At 36.6% G+C, this 20619-nt stretch overlaps 2 protein-coding genes across 7 annotated transcripts in view; one reads left to right on the forward strand and one right to left on the reverse strand.

Annotated features, from left to right (window-relative positions):
• CTNNA3 (catenin alpha 3) overlaps window positions 1-20619 on the forward strand; it is a 470553-nt gene that overhangs the window by 119234 nt on the left and 330700 nt on the right. The gene's annotated exons all lie outside the window — the stretch shown is intronic.
• Window positions 14003-20619, reverse strand: part of LRRTM3 (leucine rich repeat transmembrane neuronal 3) — an 84188-nt gene continuing 77571 nt past the window's right edge. For 2 of the 3 annotated variants that reach the window (XM_009568183.2, XM_054071289.1), the window contains one exon: window positions 14003-16073. In XM_009568183.2, the coding sequence (XP_009566478.1) occupies window positions 15864-16073 (210 nt within the window). In that variant the 3' untranslated portion in view covers window positions 14003-15863. The remainder of the gene's footprint in view (window positions 16074-20619) is intronic. The other variant, XM_054071290.1, reaches the window with a different exon arrangement.

The raw sequence follows: 20619 nt of genomic DNA on the forward strand, positions 1-20619 counted from the left end.
TCTTGGTGAGACAAAAAATAAAAATGTAACAAGCCATGATGGAGAAACAGTTTTTCAGAAACAAACTGTAACTGAGTGGCACGTGGGTAGCGTATGAGTGAAATGATGGCAGTTTCCAAGGATGAGGTTAAAGAAGAAGGCATATGACACTCCCTTGAATGTATATGAAGAAAAACAAAGGGAAAGGTAAATTTTATTAGTATTAACACTGGTGAGGACAAAGTGAAGTGAATGATCTAATTCAGGGTTCTGTATATCCATAAACGAGTTTGGCTTTTCCGTGTCTGGAGCAAAAGTGATGTTTGATAAAGGTCAGATATTAAAATTATTTGTCTGCTGTTTATTTAGATACAGCTCCAGTGGAATACTACTACAAAGCGAAATAGTTATTGTGTCTTATGTAAAATAGGGAGGTTGAAAGAATAACCAGGAGTGGGTTTAGATTTTTCTTTTGATCACTGATTCAGTGTGGAAGAATTTTGTAATTCTCTAATTTATTATTGTAGTGAAGAGTCTGTGATACTGACCTATAGGGCAGCCTGTAAATCTGCTTGCAAACAGTTGGAATATGATCCTGTCCTTGGTATTCTCTCTGGCTAGTGGTGAGATTGACTCTTCAGTTGACCGTATGTGGTTCCTAAGTCAGAATAGCTGTTTGCTTCTCTGTTTGAATAACATTCTGTTGCAAAAATAAGACAACGAGGCACACTACAACAAAATTTTGAATAGCATCAGAGAATTTTTTGTGAAGGTGAGGGTGGCAATCTCAGCACTGGAAGTAATTTAGTCAAAAATACTATGAGAAAATAAGAAACATTCTAAAGATTACAAGTAAACGGCAAAATAATTCCTTAAAAAAATTGGAATAAAGGGATTCAAAAGAATGTAGGTGGTAGAGGCTATTTAAAGCACAAGAGCAAACTTCTGGACAAGTGGAAAAGCATATAAAGAGACCAACTTGCCTGCATCAGCAGTGTTTTAGTAAATGGGAAATAAAATAGAAATGCTATGTAAATAAAAAGACAAGCATTTGTTGTGGACACAGCGAAAAGAGCTGTGTGTTAAAACCAGGAAAGTTTTCATAAGGCAAGAAAAGAAGTTTCTACTAATCCATTATTAGTGATGGGAGCTAAGAAGGAAAGTAATGACCTTTCTAAAAGGAAGACAGCAACTCAAAACCACTATGATTTTTCTACCTGCTTCGTGTAAATCGTTAGCTGGGAATAAGTGCTTAACACAATTAATAAAACAAAGTGAAATACATGCCAGAAAGTGGTTAAAAATTATTTAAGACAGGAATTTCTGACCCACTCCCTTAATTGTATAACACAATGGGAATGAGTATTTGCAAGTAATGGAGGAGCAAAAATATTCTTAAAACAAGGGAATTTATAAATTAGTCCTTGTGACTTGGATAAGGAAGAAGCTGCAGGAAATGTTCATTTCTGTAAAAATCTTCAGGATAAGAAGATGGTGATAAAGAACAAGAATGAATTTTCAAAATACTTTTTTTGTCAAATAAATCTAATTCTTTAACAGAAATAGCTGGCTAGCAGCAGTACTGTTTGTTCACAAGGTACTGGGAGCCATGGAGAATTATGAAGGAAATGAACTGTCAGTGGGACTCGGCTTACTGTACGTACTTTTGGGCACCACTACTTAAGAAGCGCATGGTCTGATGAGAGGAATGAAATGAAGCAAGGATTTTAGAATACGTAAGTAGTAAAAAAGAAGGTGACTTACCTGAGTTTGTGTAACTCAGAAAGGAAAAGGTGGAGAAGAACAGCATGAACGCATCTCCATATGTGTTAAAAGAAAGAAATGTAATTGGCAAAAGGTGAAATTTGTGTAATATTAGCTTTTAAAAAACCCAACCATATATATGAGTAAATACTGGAACAGGGTGCTTTTGGAAGTTGTAGAATTTCCAGTTAAAAACTGGTTTGACAAGCATCTAGGGTAGCTTTAGGAACATTTGTGCTTTTTGAGAGTGGTCAGGATAGAAAAAATGACCATGAAGTCCCCTCTAGCCTCACTGACTATGGCTTACATTTGTATTATAAAGTAATAGTCCCAGTCTTGTGCATTTTCATACTTAAAAATGGATTGGGTTTTTTTCCCAGATTAGTGTAGAATTGTAATGGTGAATGCTTTTCACATGCAGTGATCAAAACTGGGCTGAAATTTGGTGTGGCTTTTAGAGAATAATCTGTCTCTTCTACAATTTTTCTTCAGTATCTGCAGAAGGCTGGATATACAAAAGAAGCTATTAATAGTTGCATGCATACTATGAGGCTATTTCTTCATGAGCTATTTGTATGAAAGCAGTACCTTTAACAGGGATTCATATTATCATGTCAGCAAAGCTTTTTCCTTTTTTTAGCCTGCCAAATTTATAAGTAAATTAGAAAGATTTATCTAAATTTAGTATTTTAGGCTCTACGTAACAATTTTACATCCTGTAATCTGTTCATGAACTACAACTCAGGTACAAGAAATAAAAGATTGGAATTGTGCTGTAGAAGATTAAAAATTTAGAAACAAAATTGCATTTGTGTATGTAATATGTGAGCTGTTCTCTCATATTAACATTTTTCTCTGAAGAAAGTTGATACGTACTGTAAAAAAACAACCAACCAACCAAGCAAACCTTTCTAGGATTTGGTTGTATGGCAGAAATCCACGGTAATTCACTGCATTATTATAAATGCATGTGATTGAGAGCGGCCCTGCAGAGAAGGACTTGGGGTGCTGGTCGATGAGAAGCTCGACATGAGCCAGCAATGTGCGCTCACAGCCCAGAAGGCCAACCGTGTCCTGGGCTGCATCAAAGCAGCGCGGCAGGGTAAGGGAGGGGATTCTGCCCCTCTGTTCCTGTCTTGTGAGACCTCATCTGGAGGGTTGTTGTCCAGTTCTGGAATCCTCAGCATAAGAAGGATATGGAGCCATTGGAATGGGTCCAGAGGAGGGCTACAAAGATGATCAGGAGGCTGGAGCACCTTCCCTTACAGGCTGGGAGAGTTGGGGTTGTTCAGCCTGGAGAAGAGAAGGCTCTGGGGAGAACTTATAGTGACCTTCCAGTACCTGAAGGGACTACAAGAAAGCTGGGGAGGATCTGTTTACAAAGGCTTGTGGTGATAGGACCAGGGGCAATGGGTATAAACTGGAGAGGAGCAGATTTAGACTAGACGTAAGGAAGAATTTCTTCACCATGAGAGTGGTGAGGCCCTGGCACAGGTTGCCCAGGGGAGTTGTGGCTGCCCCATCCCTGGAGGTGTTCAAGGTCAGATTGCATGGGGTCTTTGGCAGCCTGATCCAATGGGAGGTGTCCCTGCCCATGGCAGGAGGTTGGAACTGGATGGGCTTTAAGGTTCCTTCCAACCCAAACTATTCTAAGACTCTATTCTAATATAAAAATCTAATAATTAAATAATATTTAATATTTAACATTATCTGTACTTAATATTCATATTAATTACTTTAATAATTATTTAGTAATTTAGGAAGTATCAATATCACTGTTCTTAGTGCTCATATGTAAGAGGGAGTATCACTACCTAACATTTCGTCAGGCAGATGAAATTTAGCAGGGAAGCAGCCAGCTTGACAGGTCAGGCGTGATTGTGTAGTTAAATGTCAATGCTCTCAGTGTATACTGAAAGCACTTCAAACCATGCTATTTTGAAAACTGGATGCATCAACCTACCTGTTCTGGTTACTGCGCTTTTGAATTTGCGGGAGCTGTGCGAGGTCTTGGAGGCTGCTCGTGCCTTTGCACAAGTGAGGAAACTGCCTGGAGTGGGCTGGGGTACACCTGGGAGGCAGGAGAGTGCCCTTCCGTATGGAGTGAACATCTAGCCAAGCCTCACCTGAAATTTGGAGGGAGGAAATTTTCTAGGATGGAGGAAAGGTTCTAGAGGAATTAAATCAGTTCTCCGATTGCTGCAAGCTAGGAAGATGCTGCAACTTGTTTGATGAGGAAGCAAGAAAAGAGTAAGCTACTCACTGTCAGGATACAGAGGAGGGGAAGGGAACCATTTTTGTGTGTTTTGAGTCACTTTGCGAGGGTGATGGTGTGATTTGGTGTGACTAATAGCAGTGTCTTCATGAACTTTTGCCAAATGTCAGGTGGATTTCTGGTAGAAAAGCTGTCATGAAAGCGTGTCTGCAAAAGCAACACCAGGAAAACCAGAGCAAGACTGTGTTGGGCAGGTGGAACAGGTGATGCTTATTGCTAGCTGAAAGGTCCTTTATGGTAACTGGCTGATGTTTCACTGGCTGAAATGTAAGAAAAAACCAAAATATGTATTTGGTTTTTTGTTGAGCACAAATCATGTAAATATAAGAAATAAGAGAGCTTTGCAATTCTTCCAGAATTCTTACTGCATCTTTATCTACAAACTGATAGATTTAGTCTCGGAGAGACTGTACTCAATGTTCATCTGCCGTAGTTGAAGCAGCTTTTTGTTTTCCTCTCCCCCCTTTTCCCCTATAATTGGCTTTGGTGCTTATAAAGTAAGAATGACTTCATTATGTGTTGAGCTGACTTTTTCACAGTAAGCTTGATAGTCTAAAAACACACGCTATTGAATGTCACTATTTTATGAGATATACGTCAGTTTAAAACACTTTTTTTTTTTCAAGAGTTGAAATTAGAATTGCTGACAGAAAAGAAATAAAAATGATTGATAGGCTGTTTACACTTGACCAACTGCTAATGAATTCTCACTCAATATCCTTTTAGCTTCTGCTGAAGTCATACATAAGGTAACCTAGAAAATAGCCTGGAGTTCCTAAAAGTACAAAGAAGAAAAATTTAACTTATTCTGATGCTTTTGCTATGAACCGTGATACAGGCTGTGACTTCTGTTGTTCTGGGATGATGTGATGATAGCATAAGTTTGTTATTTGTATGTTTACTGAATGTTAGACTTTGGCTCAAAGGCAGGGAAAAAGCTTGCTTATTTTCCTTGTTTACTCCTGCAGCCCTTCCTCAGGTGGAGCTTTTTAAGGGATAACGCTCATTTGAGAACAGCTGAGCATACTCAGCTGAGAGAAATTTCTGGAGTTTCCTAAGCTAGTGACTGGTATCACTTGGAGGAGACTTCAGGGAAAGAAGGTAATCTTTCTGTGGATCCTAAGGGAGTTTTATAAAGTCATTGCATCTCAGCACCTCACCCTCTCGTCCCTGAGAATTCTTAGCCTGAGAATGAGCTTGTAGGAAAGGAAGGGTATGTGATGAGCAAGGGAGGAATTGGCTGGCTAACACTTTTCTTTTTAGTTTCTTTTTAGTTTCTTTTATCCAGCAGGACATCTTTCTCACCCTTTCAGAATTGTGTTGCAGTAAAGCCTATCTTTGATTCGGTGTCTTTTTGATTCTCTTAAGGAGAAGGTGGTAGGAGGTTCTGGTCAAAAGGGGGGCAGTCTCTGGGAATCTCTTAATAGCTGCTTCTCAGTGACACATCCAATTTTAATTCTTAAATCCCTATAAAGGTCAGTTGTTTTTTTTCAGTGTGAGAAGAAAGAAATTACCCTCTCATCAAATATCCTTTCAAGTATAGGAAATATCTCAGAAGGCTAGAGGTAAGTATTTAATTATGAGATTAGCTAGTGTGTTGTGGCTACTGCCAGCGTCACACTGTGCTACATAAAACTTGCCATTACCAACTCCTGGCTATCATCTGTGGAAGTGTGAGAATCCCCTTGAAAAGGTCAAATGCTCTAAATCCAATGGTGAAACTTCAACTGACTTTAATGGAGCCAGAATATCATCTTGTTTCAAGGAGTTAAACTCTATGGATATAAAATGAGAGTTGTGTAGCATCTGGTAAAAATAAAAGGAGTTGTTTAGGGGTCATAGTAATTTTTTTAGAGGTGTAGTCTTTGTTGACTATTTTGAGTTGTGCTTTTAGTTATTGTCTATATGGCCAGACACCCATGGTTATTGTAGTGTCTTATAAACATTCTTTGAAAAATATACTCAATATTTTTGTTAAAATACAGTCCTGGTATTTTATTGGTATTGTGCTGTGTTTTGATGTTTTGACATTCCCTCTATGCAGTTTGGCTATTACTTTCTTTTTCTGTTGCTATTAATGATGCAAGAAGGAAGAATTTCTGCAAAGCAGAAGGAAGAAATTGCAGTTTGACCTGCTGTTTAAGCTAAGCAAATAGGTAAAAGAAAAAATGTTGAAAAATAGCATGAATTCATTCTGTTTTCCTCATACATTTTTTATCAGTATTTTATGGCAGCTGAAATTTTTGACCAGAACTAGACTCTGTGTCTCTTGGCCTCAAACTGCATGTAATTATTCAGTCTATGCTGTTTCTCCTTGTAGGAAGCCTTATTACCCTCAGGCAAATATAATCTATCATCTTTTCCTTCAGTAACTCCCTTTTCCCTCTGCCCAAAAAGAAATCAGAAAAGATTTATAAGGTTCTGCAGGCAACCAACCTGCTTCATTGTCCTTAAATCAAGTATATCTGAGCGGAAAGTTATTTTTATAAGAATTTTGGGAACAGCGGATTTTACGGGTTTTGGTGTGCTTTTACTAAAGGTGAAAAATGCATTTTTTTTTTAAATTAATTCTTTTGAGAGTTATTGCTGCAAAGTAAAAGCCCTTTTTTTTTTTGACAGAAGACAACTAATGGATCTACCTTGACATGTCCGAACAGATTGAAGTATTCAATCTGAAAAGATAACATCAATTCAGATAGTATTGTCTTAATATATATAGTGTTTCTATCCTATTCTTCTGACATAACATAACCTTTTATTCACCTGTTTTTACTCCCATTGCAGACAAGGCAGGCAGATTGTTGAATCTAGATGTCATTGTGTTCACCTCTCTTCCCCAGAGGATTAAATCTGATTTGGGAACAGTCAGTGTTAATGAGCTGAATTTGTGCCTACCCATTTCCATTACTTGCTGTTTAAATGCTTGCCTTAGCCTGTTATCATAATGACCAGTAACCCAGTTTTGTCAGGGCCTTCCTGGTTGAATCATTTTAGTCTTCCTTTTACATCTGCCTCTCTTACTGTTTTATCTCCTTTCTTTCTCCATTTTACACATCTACCCTCTCTCCTGCATAGATGGAATTACTTTTTTTTTTTTTCCTAGTTGGATGTAATTCCTAAAATTTCGTGGCACAGGCGGTGTTTTCAGTGAAATGCCAATTCATTTTTTGGACAATTTTAATGGAGATACAGGCTTTGCATGAGAAATAACTGTAAGACTCTCCAGAGTTCTTATTGGTAGTTAGCACATTTCAGCCTCATTCTTAGTTGCTGGTTTGCTTATTTATCTCTTCAGTCAGACAGTAAACTTAGAAAACAACTGCTACTATATTAGCTTAGTGGACCTGTTGATTTTACAATATATATGTTAAAGATTTTCCTTTTATAAGGCTTATTTAATTTTTAAATTATTTTCTAAGGTTCCCTTTATAACCGAGAGTCTGGAAAACTGTGGTGTTAATGGAAAAATATAGTACTAAAATACAGCAGACCTCTGCATTTGATAGGCAGCATTGGATGTCCTCATTACCCCATGTAATTGAATTAATTTTCACATGAGCAATGTTTTGGTGTCCTTATGTATCTTAATGTTTATTTAGTTATTCATTAATAATTCTGTCTTTGATTTACTTTTCCGCTTCCCATAGTTTCCCTGAAGTCCTCTTAAGTAAAACATTAGCAATGAGATATTTTTAACATAAAAGCACTTGATTGAGACTCTAATATAGAGTTATTTATTTGCATCCTAGAGCAGTTAGAGAACTGAGATTGAAATGTTTGCATATGTGGGTTTTCTCCTATTTTTCTCTGTGGTCACTTTCTCCTTTTAGTTAATGTATACAAGACCAGCTTTTTTTATTCCTCTTAATGATTTAGATTTCAATACTGTCTTACTGAATACTCAGTTATACACGAGATATTTAGTGCTAGAGAAAATGGAAATAAATTGTTTTTCCTTTGGGAGGAAGGCAAAAGCCTTTTTCACTATCAGGTTGTTTGTCTGTGTTTATTCAGTCCAGACTTAAATGTAATCCTTCTTATCTACTGTTTTATTTAGTACCTTATTAGCCTGTATCTCCTTTTAAAAACTAGCTTAAATATCTTGTATTCTAGCTCCATATAATTTTTGAGAATATATTTCTTTGTTCCTGCAGCATAACTTATTTGCATCTATGATGTTTATATTCCCTTTCCTTACATCCTCTCTCGGGAGTAACACTGAATTAATCTCTGTATTTAAATAACTTCAAGTTTTAGCTAGCGATGGCAGTGTTTTATTTCAGTAGCTATTGTATTTTTGCGGTATTAGCAATGCACTTGCGTAAGTTTCCCTCACTCCTCCTAATTTTGTCAAAGAGAAACTTAAATGCCAAATCTTACAATAGGCCATTACTGCTTATTTTGGGAAGCAAAAATTAATTTTTTCTTTTTTTCTAAGAATAATTTTGGGTTTCAGTAAGACATTTGCGTATTACATGAAGGAATCTTAGAATCTAATTTAGCAGTATAGATGATCTGAAATCAGTTCATATTTTCAGTGGGTTTCTTCATTTCCTTGCTAAAGAAAAGGTGGAACTTCAAAAATCTTAAGGCAAAATGCACTCAGGAAGGGAAGAAAAGAATGAATAAGTGCCAAAGTTTGTGAATGTGGGAGAAGAGACTGTCAGCAGTTTACATTTGAGTTGTCATTTTAAATTTAAACCATGAAATTGATCCTGCAGTGCAAAACAGAGGGAGATCTTCATGCCTTTTTGGGATCCAGGTGTCTTCAGCAAGACTCTTTGTAGATTCAAGGACTTATTCAAAGAAATAAAGAAACAGGAATGCTTCGGGAAAACAGTAGTTAGGCATGCAGAAAAATATTCTAATAGGCAGAATACTTAAGCATGGATACAGATTGATGTAGATACTGTGTTCTCCAGAGACTGAATGTTTTTGAAGAAGTTAGAGAAGCATCTCCCACAGTAAAGTTGATTTTGATTTGCAATAGGGAGAACATCATGTTCACCCCTTCCACAAAGTTTGTGTTGTCATCACTTGATGAAAGTGAAATTAGGACAGTTTATATTGACATCTGTTAATCATATGTATTTTTAAGGCTTTAGGGTGCAAAGAGGTTAAAAACCCCACAGAACCGCCAAAACCCAACACCACCTTGTGTAGCGGTAGGATGAAAACCAGAAAGGTTGATTTTTACTGGCAACTTAGAACACTTGCGCATTTATGAGTATTTATTTAGGAGATCTAGTGGTGAAGTAAAAGGCACTTGAGTCAAACAAGTTTTAGCAGGTGCTTGGTAGGCAGCAAACCTGTTGAGGTCTGGAGATGGATACCTGAAAGGCATTTAACGCTGCTTTTTTCCCCCCTCTAGTGATGCAGCCTGAATAGTTTTATTTATATTTGGCATTCTCATTTGAGACACAGTTAGAACTTGGAGAAAGAGGCAAGTTGCAGAAGTGTAAGGAGAAGAAATATGAACTGTCTAGACAGTGCTAAAGCAGGAGACAAGAAAAAAATCTTCATGAATCTTGTTTGCATGTTCACATGTGCCATTTACAGCTGTATCTTTTCCTTTCCTGAAAATGAGAATAAGGGTTTTGTGTAGTGAAGTCTAGAGTAATTGTATGAGTTTACAGGTTCTTTAAAAATAGTTACCAACAACAAGACGTAAAAGCAAGGTGCATCATGATTACCAGAAAAATAAGTGTTTCATTATTTCTTTTGAAAGAATGAATGACAACAAAATGTATTCAATGTGAATGGTTCAGTTAGTGGCTTTCCATGCCTCATTTATGAAACACTTTTGTATAGTACTGCTGAAATTACTGAAGTGCTCAGAGCTGGAGAGAGACATTGCTCAAAAGAAATGAGGATTCTCATCTTTAGACATTTTGTTCTAAGAAGCTTGGGATTAATATATACAGTGTTTAAATTATTTGACTGAAATCTGTTTCATTGGTGCAATCACTTTACAACTAGATTGTATATAGAACTGTTAACTGAATTTCGTCTGCCTTAAAAGTTTATTTCTTATGGAATACAAAGTGGAAGGTTCTCTCTATGAAAGCTGGAAAAGCCGTATTCTTAAATAACTGAGTATTTTTAATTCCTTTAGGTTTTAGTACAGGAACAACCATCCTGTTTACGTCAGTTGACCTAAGGCAATTAATAAGGCAATCAGAAAAAATTAATGGCAATCCAGAGAGATTCCATGCTAATGCAACATTAAATAATGCTCATTTGTATATTATTATTTATATTATTGTTACATGTATCAGGTCTATAATGGTGACACTTTGAAGTGTCTGCTATTATGAATGGATTAGAGCTTTATGTTACAGGACTGGCTATAATGAATTCCACGTTGCAGCCTCATTTGCTATTACACAGCAGTTTCTCATTTGTAGCTAAATATCGAAAGAGACAGATTTAGGAATGAGTTATTTACATACAAAATTGATGTTGATAAAGTAGAATATAAGCTCCATGCCATGTGGGATTTTTCAGCTGTACACGGTGCACTTCTGCTTACATAAAAATCCTTGGCAAGGTTCTAGTGGCAAAATGTTAATTCCTTAGGTGTTCATTAAAATAACATTAATCATGAACTCTGATCATGTTGATTTATTCTGAAACTTCATAATTAAAATAAATCGGATTCTATAATTAGGTACAGCAGGAAAATGGAATTTGGCCTTATTACTTTATAATAGAACTATTAATTCATTTAAATGTTAGAGGTTTTTTGAGGAATTTAATGAACCTCTGCTTTTTAATATGGATCATGCAGTCAAATTAGTATCTAATAAGAGGTTTACATGTGTCCTTCTGTGTTGAAGAGTGTTTTACAATACTTTGTGAGTAACAGGCTTATTCCTTTGTTTACTCTTGTCATGGACTTGAGAAAGATGAATAAATATTCTGCTTTCTGGTGAGCTGAATCTTGATTTTGAGACGCTCTCCCCCCTGCCCCGAAAGATATTTCTCTATATAACGAATGAAATCTTCAGGGTTTCAGATAATGTCTGTACTTCAGATAACTGCATGGATGTTATCCAAGCTATTCAGTCTATTATTAATTATGTGATAATCATAATTCTGCATCAAAAATTGAAGTGAAAAGTGTTATTATTACTCCACTTTATCATTGATTTCTACTACAAAAAAGAAAAGAGCCAGCTTTTCTTTTCAAAGTAAGTTTACTTTCTGCAGGACTTGTAGATGTTACACATTTGTATGGCTTCAGTGATGCTGGGTACACATTCAGAGAGGGTCTATTAAGATACCACATGTGGATCAGTAAGTGCCTGACCTATTAATTGTTGGGGACTGGAGAGGCATTCTGGGGAAATATTGCTGTGCGCTTGCCCCATTCTTCAGTTCTCCTTTGAGTTTTGTCTTTAAACTGCTGTTTGAGACAAGTTATCAAACCCAGATGTACCTTCGATATGACCAATTATATATGTTATGATCTTAATTTACAGATATTATGCCTTTACTGGTACAATTTGCCTTTAGAAAGGCCAGGTCCCTAAGACCCATGGAAAAGTCCAGAGCAAAACCATATTTCCCTTAGGAGACGAGGATCAGGCGAAGGAATATGAGTTGAACTGTTCTTTCTCACCTGTTGAACAGACAATTTCTGCTAGAAGAGTTGGGGATGAAATACAGCTGGTTGTGTTTTACACTATACATGATCATGGACAGGACAAGGGGGAATGGCCTCAAGCTCTGCCGGGGGAGGTTCAGGCTGGGCATCAGAAAAAAAATTCTTCACAGGAAGGGTCATGGGGCAGTGGCAGAGGCTGCCCAGGGAGGGCGGGGAGTCACCTTCCCTGGAGGTGTTTAAGAGATGGGTGAATGAGATGCTCAGGGGCATGGTTTAGTGGTTGATAGGAATGGTTGGACTCGATGATCCTGGAGGTCTTTTCCAACCTAGTGATTCTTTGATCATGTGATTTGTCTACATGAACCATCTTTGAGTATCTATGTTGCTAATAAAGCAGTTTTCAGAATTTATTACAGTTCCACTAATAGTGGAATCCTGGCTTTATTTTTCTTGTTTTGGCTTGGTTTCTTTTATCCTTCAAGTTATGTTTCTTCCAGAATTCCTGTTTTCTTGTTGAAACTGAGGATTGGAAATAAAAAAAATGCCTTGCGAGAGAAGGGAGAAATTGAGCGGCTGTCAATAAAGCAAGCTAGTATACATCTTCTGAGGCTGGTATATCTTCTGTTTGTTGTATGTTGCCACCAGAATCACCAGATACATCACTGATGTTTGTGATGTATCTCTGAAAACTGTGTGTGTTGTTGTTTTTTTTTTTTGATAGTGGTAGCTCTCAGATTCCCTGTGAATAGTTTGTACAAGGCCCTCTACTGCAAATAAATCACTTTTTAATTGAAACAGTAATTTGCTTTCTTGTATAGATGTTATTTTGGTGTTAGTTATGTTTTTATATGCTGTCTTAAGGCACATTAAATAATTTGTTCCATTAATCGTTAACCTTCCTATACACCATCTTCTTTAGATAGAACCTCAATTTAAATACTTGTGCTCAATTTCCTAATGGGGGTTTCAGCCCTGTAAATTGCTGTACAAGTACGATCCACTGATGGATTGCATCAATTGCTGCTTGTAGCTAAATTTGTTTTCAAAATTGTCCGAGATTTTTTTATTGCTAGAGGTTATACTCTCTATCAGTTTGTATTTTGCAAGCATGATAAATTCACCCAGCTTTTTCTTGATAAAATGATGATGGTGTCACTTAAGTGTAAGACTGAGATTGATGCTGTTGGCTACTTCTGTTTCTGGTCTATGGATCTTATTGCAAAGGGAAACTATATAACAAAGTGACCCTCTATAAATAAATATTTGAACCCATAAGCTCAGCCTACTTTTTGGTAACTTATGGCTTAGAAGACTGGGGTGTTATGAGGTAATGCTTTTGTGTTTTGTCATCATCAACTAGAGCATTCAATATTTCTGTGCACTCCGAGTCAGTATATAGCTGGCAATAATCTGCTGAAAAACAGGAGTACACACTTATGTAGGACCTTAGGAGTGATTCCTTGTTTGGATTAGCTTAACCTAGTTGTCTTCAATTATACAGATTTTTTTAGGGAAGGTACCTACCTGCCATCTGATTTTCTTGCAGACATCTGTCTTGGTGAGAGTAGCAGATCTCAGTTCATGTAGTCCATTAAAAAATGGTACATAGATATATGTCTGGAAATGTATGTTTTAACACTCTGAATTTGGGGTGAGCATGTATTCCACTGCTTCTTTGGGCCGTGGGATGTTGTACCCGTCTTTCAGAGCACTGGAGTGGCCCAGTGGGCTTACAGAGAGCCTGGCACTGCAAATGCCCGGGATGTTGATGGTGATAGAATGGCAGACCTGTGAGGCGCAGATTTGCTGCTACTTCTGTGACTCTCTTCTACCATTTGTCTAATGGTACCATGGTCTGAAACTACAGGTCTTTCAGGAGACGTCCAAGACAAACCAGATTCAATAATGTGTGCTTCATTATTGACGAAAAGAGACAAAAAAGAGAATAGTTTGTTTGTACGTGACTATATAACCAGTTTTGCCTGTTTAACCAGATGCATCAAAAAGATTTTGTCTGTTGGCACAAGAAAATATTTTATTGTGTTGCTTAGCCTAAGTGTCTAACACTGAAAATATTCATGATGTGCAGTTGTCTATGAATTGGAAGTACATGGAGCCTTTGAACATTTGGGCATTTTGAGCAACTGCGTTAGTGTTGGGACCGTGTTTGTGCCTCGTAAATATGTGAGGGTAGTAGTTCAAGGATGTAAAGTTTTGGTAGGACCTGAAATAACCTTTTGGGAGGAGGGTGTTTGATCCTAACAGCCCAGATCTTCTATTATTACCAGAGTGCCTAAACAATAAACCTTAAAATCATCTTTGAAACAAAGCAGTCAACTTCTTCCTACATTACAAAAGTCACTCGACTCCAGAATGACACCTGAAATTTTTGTTTCACTTTATAATTAGCAAAATGTATTTTCAAACTGTGCATAGTAAAATTCCAGCACTGCAAAAGATGTCCAGAAATTCAAGAACCCATGTAGCAAAGAAATAAGAAACTGAAGTGTGGAGGTTTAAGGTGAGTCTTAAAAAGACAAGTAACGTTTTGAATAGCAAATAATTTATGCAAAATATGTTACAAAATCTAAGATGCTAAATAAATAACCAATACAACGTATTCTGCTTTGACATTTGTTTCCACTTAAAAGATAGTGAATGCAGATTCATTTGTTAACAGTAGTTTGAAGCTGTTTTCCATTATATTTGCTTTATATTTTTTTACAAACAGTTGAACTGTAATTTTAAATTTCTGCCTTGAAGCTACACGAAAATATGGTGGGATAAACATTCAGAAAAATAGATTTGTGGTTATAGAATTTCTCTTTATTATAAAAAAAGTTGCTTCACCATATGAAACTTTTTTATCCTATATTTTGGAAGGTTCATGTTCCCTTTTATATTTCACCGAGTCAGCATGATATAATGTTTCTAATTTCTGTAATCTTTTATGATTACAACACGAGGGTAGTATTATAAAAGTTATTCTATTACAGTATTGAGAAGTCTTGAAGATTTAAAACCAAAGAATGGGATATAAGAATGCTTCAATCCAGATATTAAATGATAGACAAAATAAGTAATTGTTAAAGACTTAATACTACATTTTTTTTTTGTATTTATGGTTGTGGGTTTTTCTCCCCTTAGCTTGATGTATCAATGTTAAAAGACTAATAACCTTTACCATTTGGTCCGAATTACTATGTTTTTCAGCAAAGTAGAGGTTTCCTACTTTTGAGTAGCAATTTACATTCCAGGAGTAGTATCACTCTAAGGGCTTGTTTCTGTTGCCACTTCTACCAGCAGCTATATTTGACAGAAGTACGTTTTGGGCTCATTTGTCTTTAAGTAGAAATAAAAATGCCTGTCTTGGCAGGCTCTACTTTCACAGCGGATTTTGTAAAGACAGCTGCCTATTGAAATCTCCTTTCTATATTGTCTTGCAGAACAACGAGACTTTACAAAACATCATCAGCTAACAATTGCATACATAAACTTTGTGGTTAAAATATATCTGTTTATCATTGCATTTTTCCGATTTAGGAATCAGGCTGTATTTCAAGGCAACAGGTAAGTTTGAGGAGAATTGTTAATTTTTTTTAAATTTTCATTTATAATAAAACTTGTCTATGTATTCCAATAATTTCTTAGAAGTTTGAATAGTTAAACTCTCCTTTTTGGTTAATGCATTACTTCTGGAACCAGTAGATAAAATTCTACACATTAAACAGGGTAAAAACGGTGTATATTCTGCAAAGGACAGAATTTTAGATTAAAGTTTTCTGGGCACAAAAGCAGTAACAAAATGATCCTTACAAAACAGTAACTTAACACAAGAAAAAGCTGTTGTTAATTTTTAACTTTAGAAACTGAAACTTGTAAAGTAAGATGTAATTAAATTATGGTACTGTACATACCAGCTGTTCTTGGTAATTGAAACTTTACAATATGAAAAATACATTACATCTGTACAGTTTATACAGGAAGGTAGGATGAGCTTTGAAAAAGATTCACTTTAAGGGTCATACTCTGAAGTCAAAAAAATACTGCACAACTTAACTAATTACAATTTGTAGACTTGAAACAATTAATCTTGGTGATTAATTTTTAATTGGAACGGGGATCCTAGAATCCATAATATTATGTCTTCTCCCTTCTGTCCATAATGTTACACAGAATTTGGTTGCAGCGTCTGCTACAGGAAAAAAAAAGACACCCCCCCCTCCCCAGACACACTTAAGCCAGCTGCTGACTGTGGTCCTTGATTCGTGCTGTCGTTGTTATTGTGCTCAGATCCAGATCTGTTTCTAGGTGTGTTTCCACTGTTTCTTCCTGGTTACTGGAGTCATAGGGCTTGTGAGCAAGCAGTTCGTGATGTACTCCACAGTAACTTATCGTGGGCTGATCGTAGGCAAGAAATGTTGATACATTCATAGACAATGGTATCTAGGGGAAAAATGAAGATGAGAAACAGTTACCAGAAGACACAATCATATTGTATTTGCCGGAGTTTGATGGTGAAGAAACAGACTGTCTAAAAACATTGGCTAATGCCAAATATAGTACTGCGTGAAAAACATCTCTTCTTCTCTCTATCCCTCTACCTCCTCCACTCCACCCAAGCTCTAGTCTTTACTAACCACTGCCGCTTTTGATCTTGTGGTCCAGGGCTAGGTGTGTGCTTTGATGTGTTTGTGAGGATTAAGACATGATTGAAGTCAAATGATCTTTAGAATGTAATTAGCATCTGCTAAAATCAATGTATCAGGGAGGAGAAAGAAGAGTGACTCAATATGGGATATATGGGATATTTAAAATTAAGTGGCTTTTCAAGTTTAGGAGCGGTTAGTGGATCCTGCTTGAGTATATCAGTGGATGTGTTACCTTTGGTCTGCTGGGAAATACTCACAGGTGACAAACTTCCTATATTTATAGCATAAGCACAGATTTGAATCTAGCAGCTTTCATTAAATATTGGACTGTGATAGATAATGGCTTCTTCCATTATTGTGCTATGGTAGTTCTGGAAGCTTTGCTATTGCAGGTTTAATTCAAATGCTTTGCGCTGAAAACTTATCACAATTTTTTTTTTTACTATTTTGTTGGGTGTTTTGAACACACTTCCACATAGAATTATTTACAATTCCCTTTAGAATCAGAGGTGAAATTAATACAGATTTTGAATTATATACATTTGTACTATTAGATTTATTTCTATATGTATTAAGAGAAGCAAAGGATGAAAAAGGTGACTTATCGTAATGGCTGTGTGAATCATGTGTTCAAGTATTTAAAAGTCTTATTTCCAGTAAAAGAAGAGAAATGTTTTTTGTGACTTATTGTCCTGTTGCTGTTATTGTGAAGACTGACTGAAATGTAATAAAACTAAATATGAAGATAGGTAATATTTAAAAGCATTTTAATTTGAAATCGGAAATAATGCAAAACAAAGTTGGTTTCCTTAGCACGACTAGTTGATGCATTTGGATGTCTCACCTGTGCCTCTACATGCTCATGACACCATGTTGGATGTCCCATTATAAACACTGCTCAAATGCTATGTAAAACATGGAGATAGACTGAAAAATATAAATAAATGGATGACTTTCCTACCTACATAAAAGATGTAGGTTGTTCAGGAAGAGATAAATAACTTTCAGTTTAGAAGATGGATGTATGTAGCATAATATGTGATCACACTGCCTGGATCGGAAGAATATCACTTAAACAGAAATGGGCTTTTTAGTGTGTTGGGGAAAGGAGACTCCTTGGTCATTCCAGTTCATGCAGCAGCTCTTTTGGAATGGTCAGGTGAAGCTGCTGCCAGCTGTTGCTTTATTGCTGTCTGGGTGTGCTGGACCACTTTGGGCTTCTTGGCTTATAGTCCTGGAACAGATATGTAAACCTGCATACCGTGGTAATTAAACAGGGAACGTAGAATGATCTCTGCTTGTATTACCACCTCTGCATGTTTACCTTCTGATAGTGGTATGTCTCAGTAATAAGTTCTGTCTCTATAAGCCTTCTGTGCTTTGAACATTTTAAAAAACTCAAGTAAGTAATACCACAGCATTTGTAATAATAGCTCTCATCTCTTTGACTGCAGTTCTGGAGTGAAAACCACAGCACTGTTTAATTAGTAGGGATATGTGGACTTCATATTGTTTGGATTTCAGTTTCAGATGAGCATCCAAAAAGCCTTGGCTTATCTCAGATTTACAGTTCAGAAGGCATAAAATTGCAATTGCCATTCAAGGAAGCATCTGTCCTGCAAGCTGAATCTGTACAGTTTGTGGGAAGAAAAGTTCCAGCAGCCCTCTGTCTTTTCAGCAGGGACGTCTAAAACGCTAGACTTATTTTACATTGAAAATGTGTCTAAAGGGTTGCATTTAAAAATATGTACAGCAAAACAGAATTTTTTTAAAAGTAATTCTGTTCAGTCCTGGCAATAATTTAATCCAGCATTTGGGTTGTTGATATTTTCACATTTCTGTTTGATCCTCACTGGCAGTTGACAAGTTACTGCAGATTAAAAAGGAAGGTTTTGTTTTTTCTTTTTGTTTTTTCTCATAAAGAAAAAAAAAAAGACTGAGAATTTGGTTCTGACTTCACTCTAACAATTTCAGAAACCTGCAGGAAATAGGTTATTTTATCCAGACTGCAGAAATACATTCACTGCTAAACAGATGTGGACTGATTGGGGAGGGGACTGCATCTAGCTACAGATGAATATCTCGGCAGACAGCAGAGACATACAGCGTTTATTAAGCTTCTGGTGTTGTGGCTGTGTTCTTATCTGATTGCTTGACCTTGGCTTGGATTTTATAAGAAAAAGAATTGTATTTTTTTATCAATTTATTGTATTTAGAATTAGAGGTGGTATTTTTGGGCTAAGGATTTTGGTATTTTGTTATATTTGATGGACATTGGGTGTTCAGATCTCCTGGGGAATTTCAAGACTCAGCCACAGAATCTTCAAAATGTGAGCTTGGAAACTAAAAGCATAAGGGCATAGCCACAGATCTGAAGTGACTTAAGAATGTAGGCATGGGAAAATACAATAGGGCAAAGGAATATTATCCACGGAGATGGCAGAGATAAGGAGCTAAAAAACAGAAGATCATGAAGAAGAGGGATGAAAGTCAGTAAGCGAGGTTGTACTCTGAAATAGAAGAATAAAATAAGCTGAAGTATGGAAGCAATAGAAATGATGGAGTTGTGATACGTCATTCTGAAAATGTACAGAATATAGGAATGTCCTTACAACATAGTCATAGAAATGTAATATATATGCATATTTTCAACACGTGAGAATGAAATCTATTTCATATCTAAGTCAGTAGAATTTTGCTGTTGGATTCAGTAAAATAACCAAACAAACAACCAAAAAAAGGAGCAAGCCCTTGTAATATATACCAGGGAATGGTAAAGGTTTTATTGGCATTAATCAAAATTAAATGCTTTATTCATGACTGCTGTCAAGAATCCTGTTATTTCAAATGAACCTCAAAACAAATCTGATACTTAACTATACATTAGTTTGTCTTTGTGATGTGTTTGCCATAATATTTGAATTTATTGGAGGTTATATTTTGAATAGTACTGTTTTTGAATCCCTATGTATGTAAAATAGAAAAAGGCTTGGAAGAAATAAAATACCTTGGGTTTATTAGATTGAGAATACATTAGAATAAATTATAATTAATGTATTTAAGAACTCTTATCTAAATTGGCTCTTTCATGAATTTTAACAACCTGATTTCAAATGCTGAATTACAAGTGAAGGCAGGTTCTGACTTCAGTGGGGAAAGCCCTTAATTCCTAGTTTCTCTCCCATTTCCTATACCTGTAAATCTCACTATTGAATGTTCTCAGCAAAGCATCACTGAACCGAATTTGTTCATGTTTACTAGCCAATATTTCTGGTATATCTTTGATTCTCCTCTACATACTATTTCCTACAAAATTTCTTATGAAAATGACTTGTCAAATTGTGCTACCTCTGTTCTCTCAGTCCCCTCTCAACTTCCAAACTTGCCTGCTCCAAACTTCATTATGCTCTTCTCTTTAGCATGGTCAGACACTTTTGCCTGCTTTCCTCTCTCAGCTGCTGTCCTGTTTTCCCATATTTCTCATCTGCATTTGTCCTGTCTTGTCCGCTGCGTTTTCCTGCCATTTCTCTGAGTCTTTGCTTCACACAACGCCTGGTTCTATCCTCCGATCTACCCCAAGCTCATTCCACTGAAATGCAGGAGTGCATCTTCTCCTACTCTTTCCAAGACCTGTCTCTTGTAGGTAGAACTATTTTGCATTATGGACGGTTTTCCAGTTTTTCGTGTCTGCCTCTTTTCCATGCAGTCATCTACAAGTACGCTTTGATATGCAACATTGCAGGGTGTTGTAGTGCCTAACCAGACTTTACCACAGCCCTTCAGAACTTTCTGTCCCAATTTCTATGTCCTGGTTTTCTCTCAAGGGGAACTGATTCTACCCAAATGCTTTTCCATCACTTTCTAACACAGTTATTTCCCTAAGGGGGGCTGTATTAACTCAGTTGTTTCTTTTTCTTCTGTTGCTATAAGATGCAGAGAAAATGCTATGTAAGGGTGTAATCTAAAAAGTCTTGTTCCAGCGCTGCTGAACTATAGCAGTTCTGTGACTGCTTTTGGACTCGTGTTAGAAACTACTGCTTGTGCTGAAAGGAAAAAATTAGTTGAGTACATACCCCAGGCACAGTGTAGTGACCCTGCAGATGCTCTGCTCCTTAGTAGAGCCTGTTTTTTCCAGTAACTTGGGTAGGTCTTGGAATATTTGAAGTACTTTGAAGGGTTCTGGTATATTGATAAAGTTGCAGAAGGATTACCCGAATGCTCATTCAAGCTTCTTAACTGGCTTCTTCTGGAAGCTGAGTCCCTGTTCTTTATGTTCTTGGGACTTTCACCTGTGTCTCCTGCCCCTGCACCTCCACACTTAACTCCTCTCTGCCCTGCAT

This window comes from Cuculus canorus, chromosome 7, assembly GCF_017976375.1.
Source record: "Cuculus canorus isolate bCucCan1 chromosome 7, bCucCan1.pri, whole genome shotgun sequence".
In the NCBI taxonomy this organism is placed as follows: Eukaryota; Metazoa; Chordata; class Aves; order Cuculiformes; family Cuculidae; genus Cuculus; species Cuculus canorus.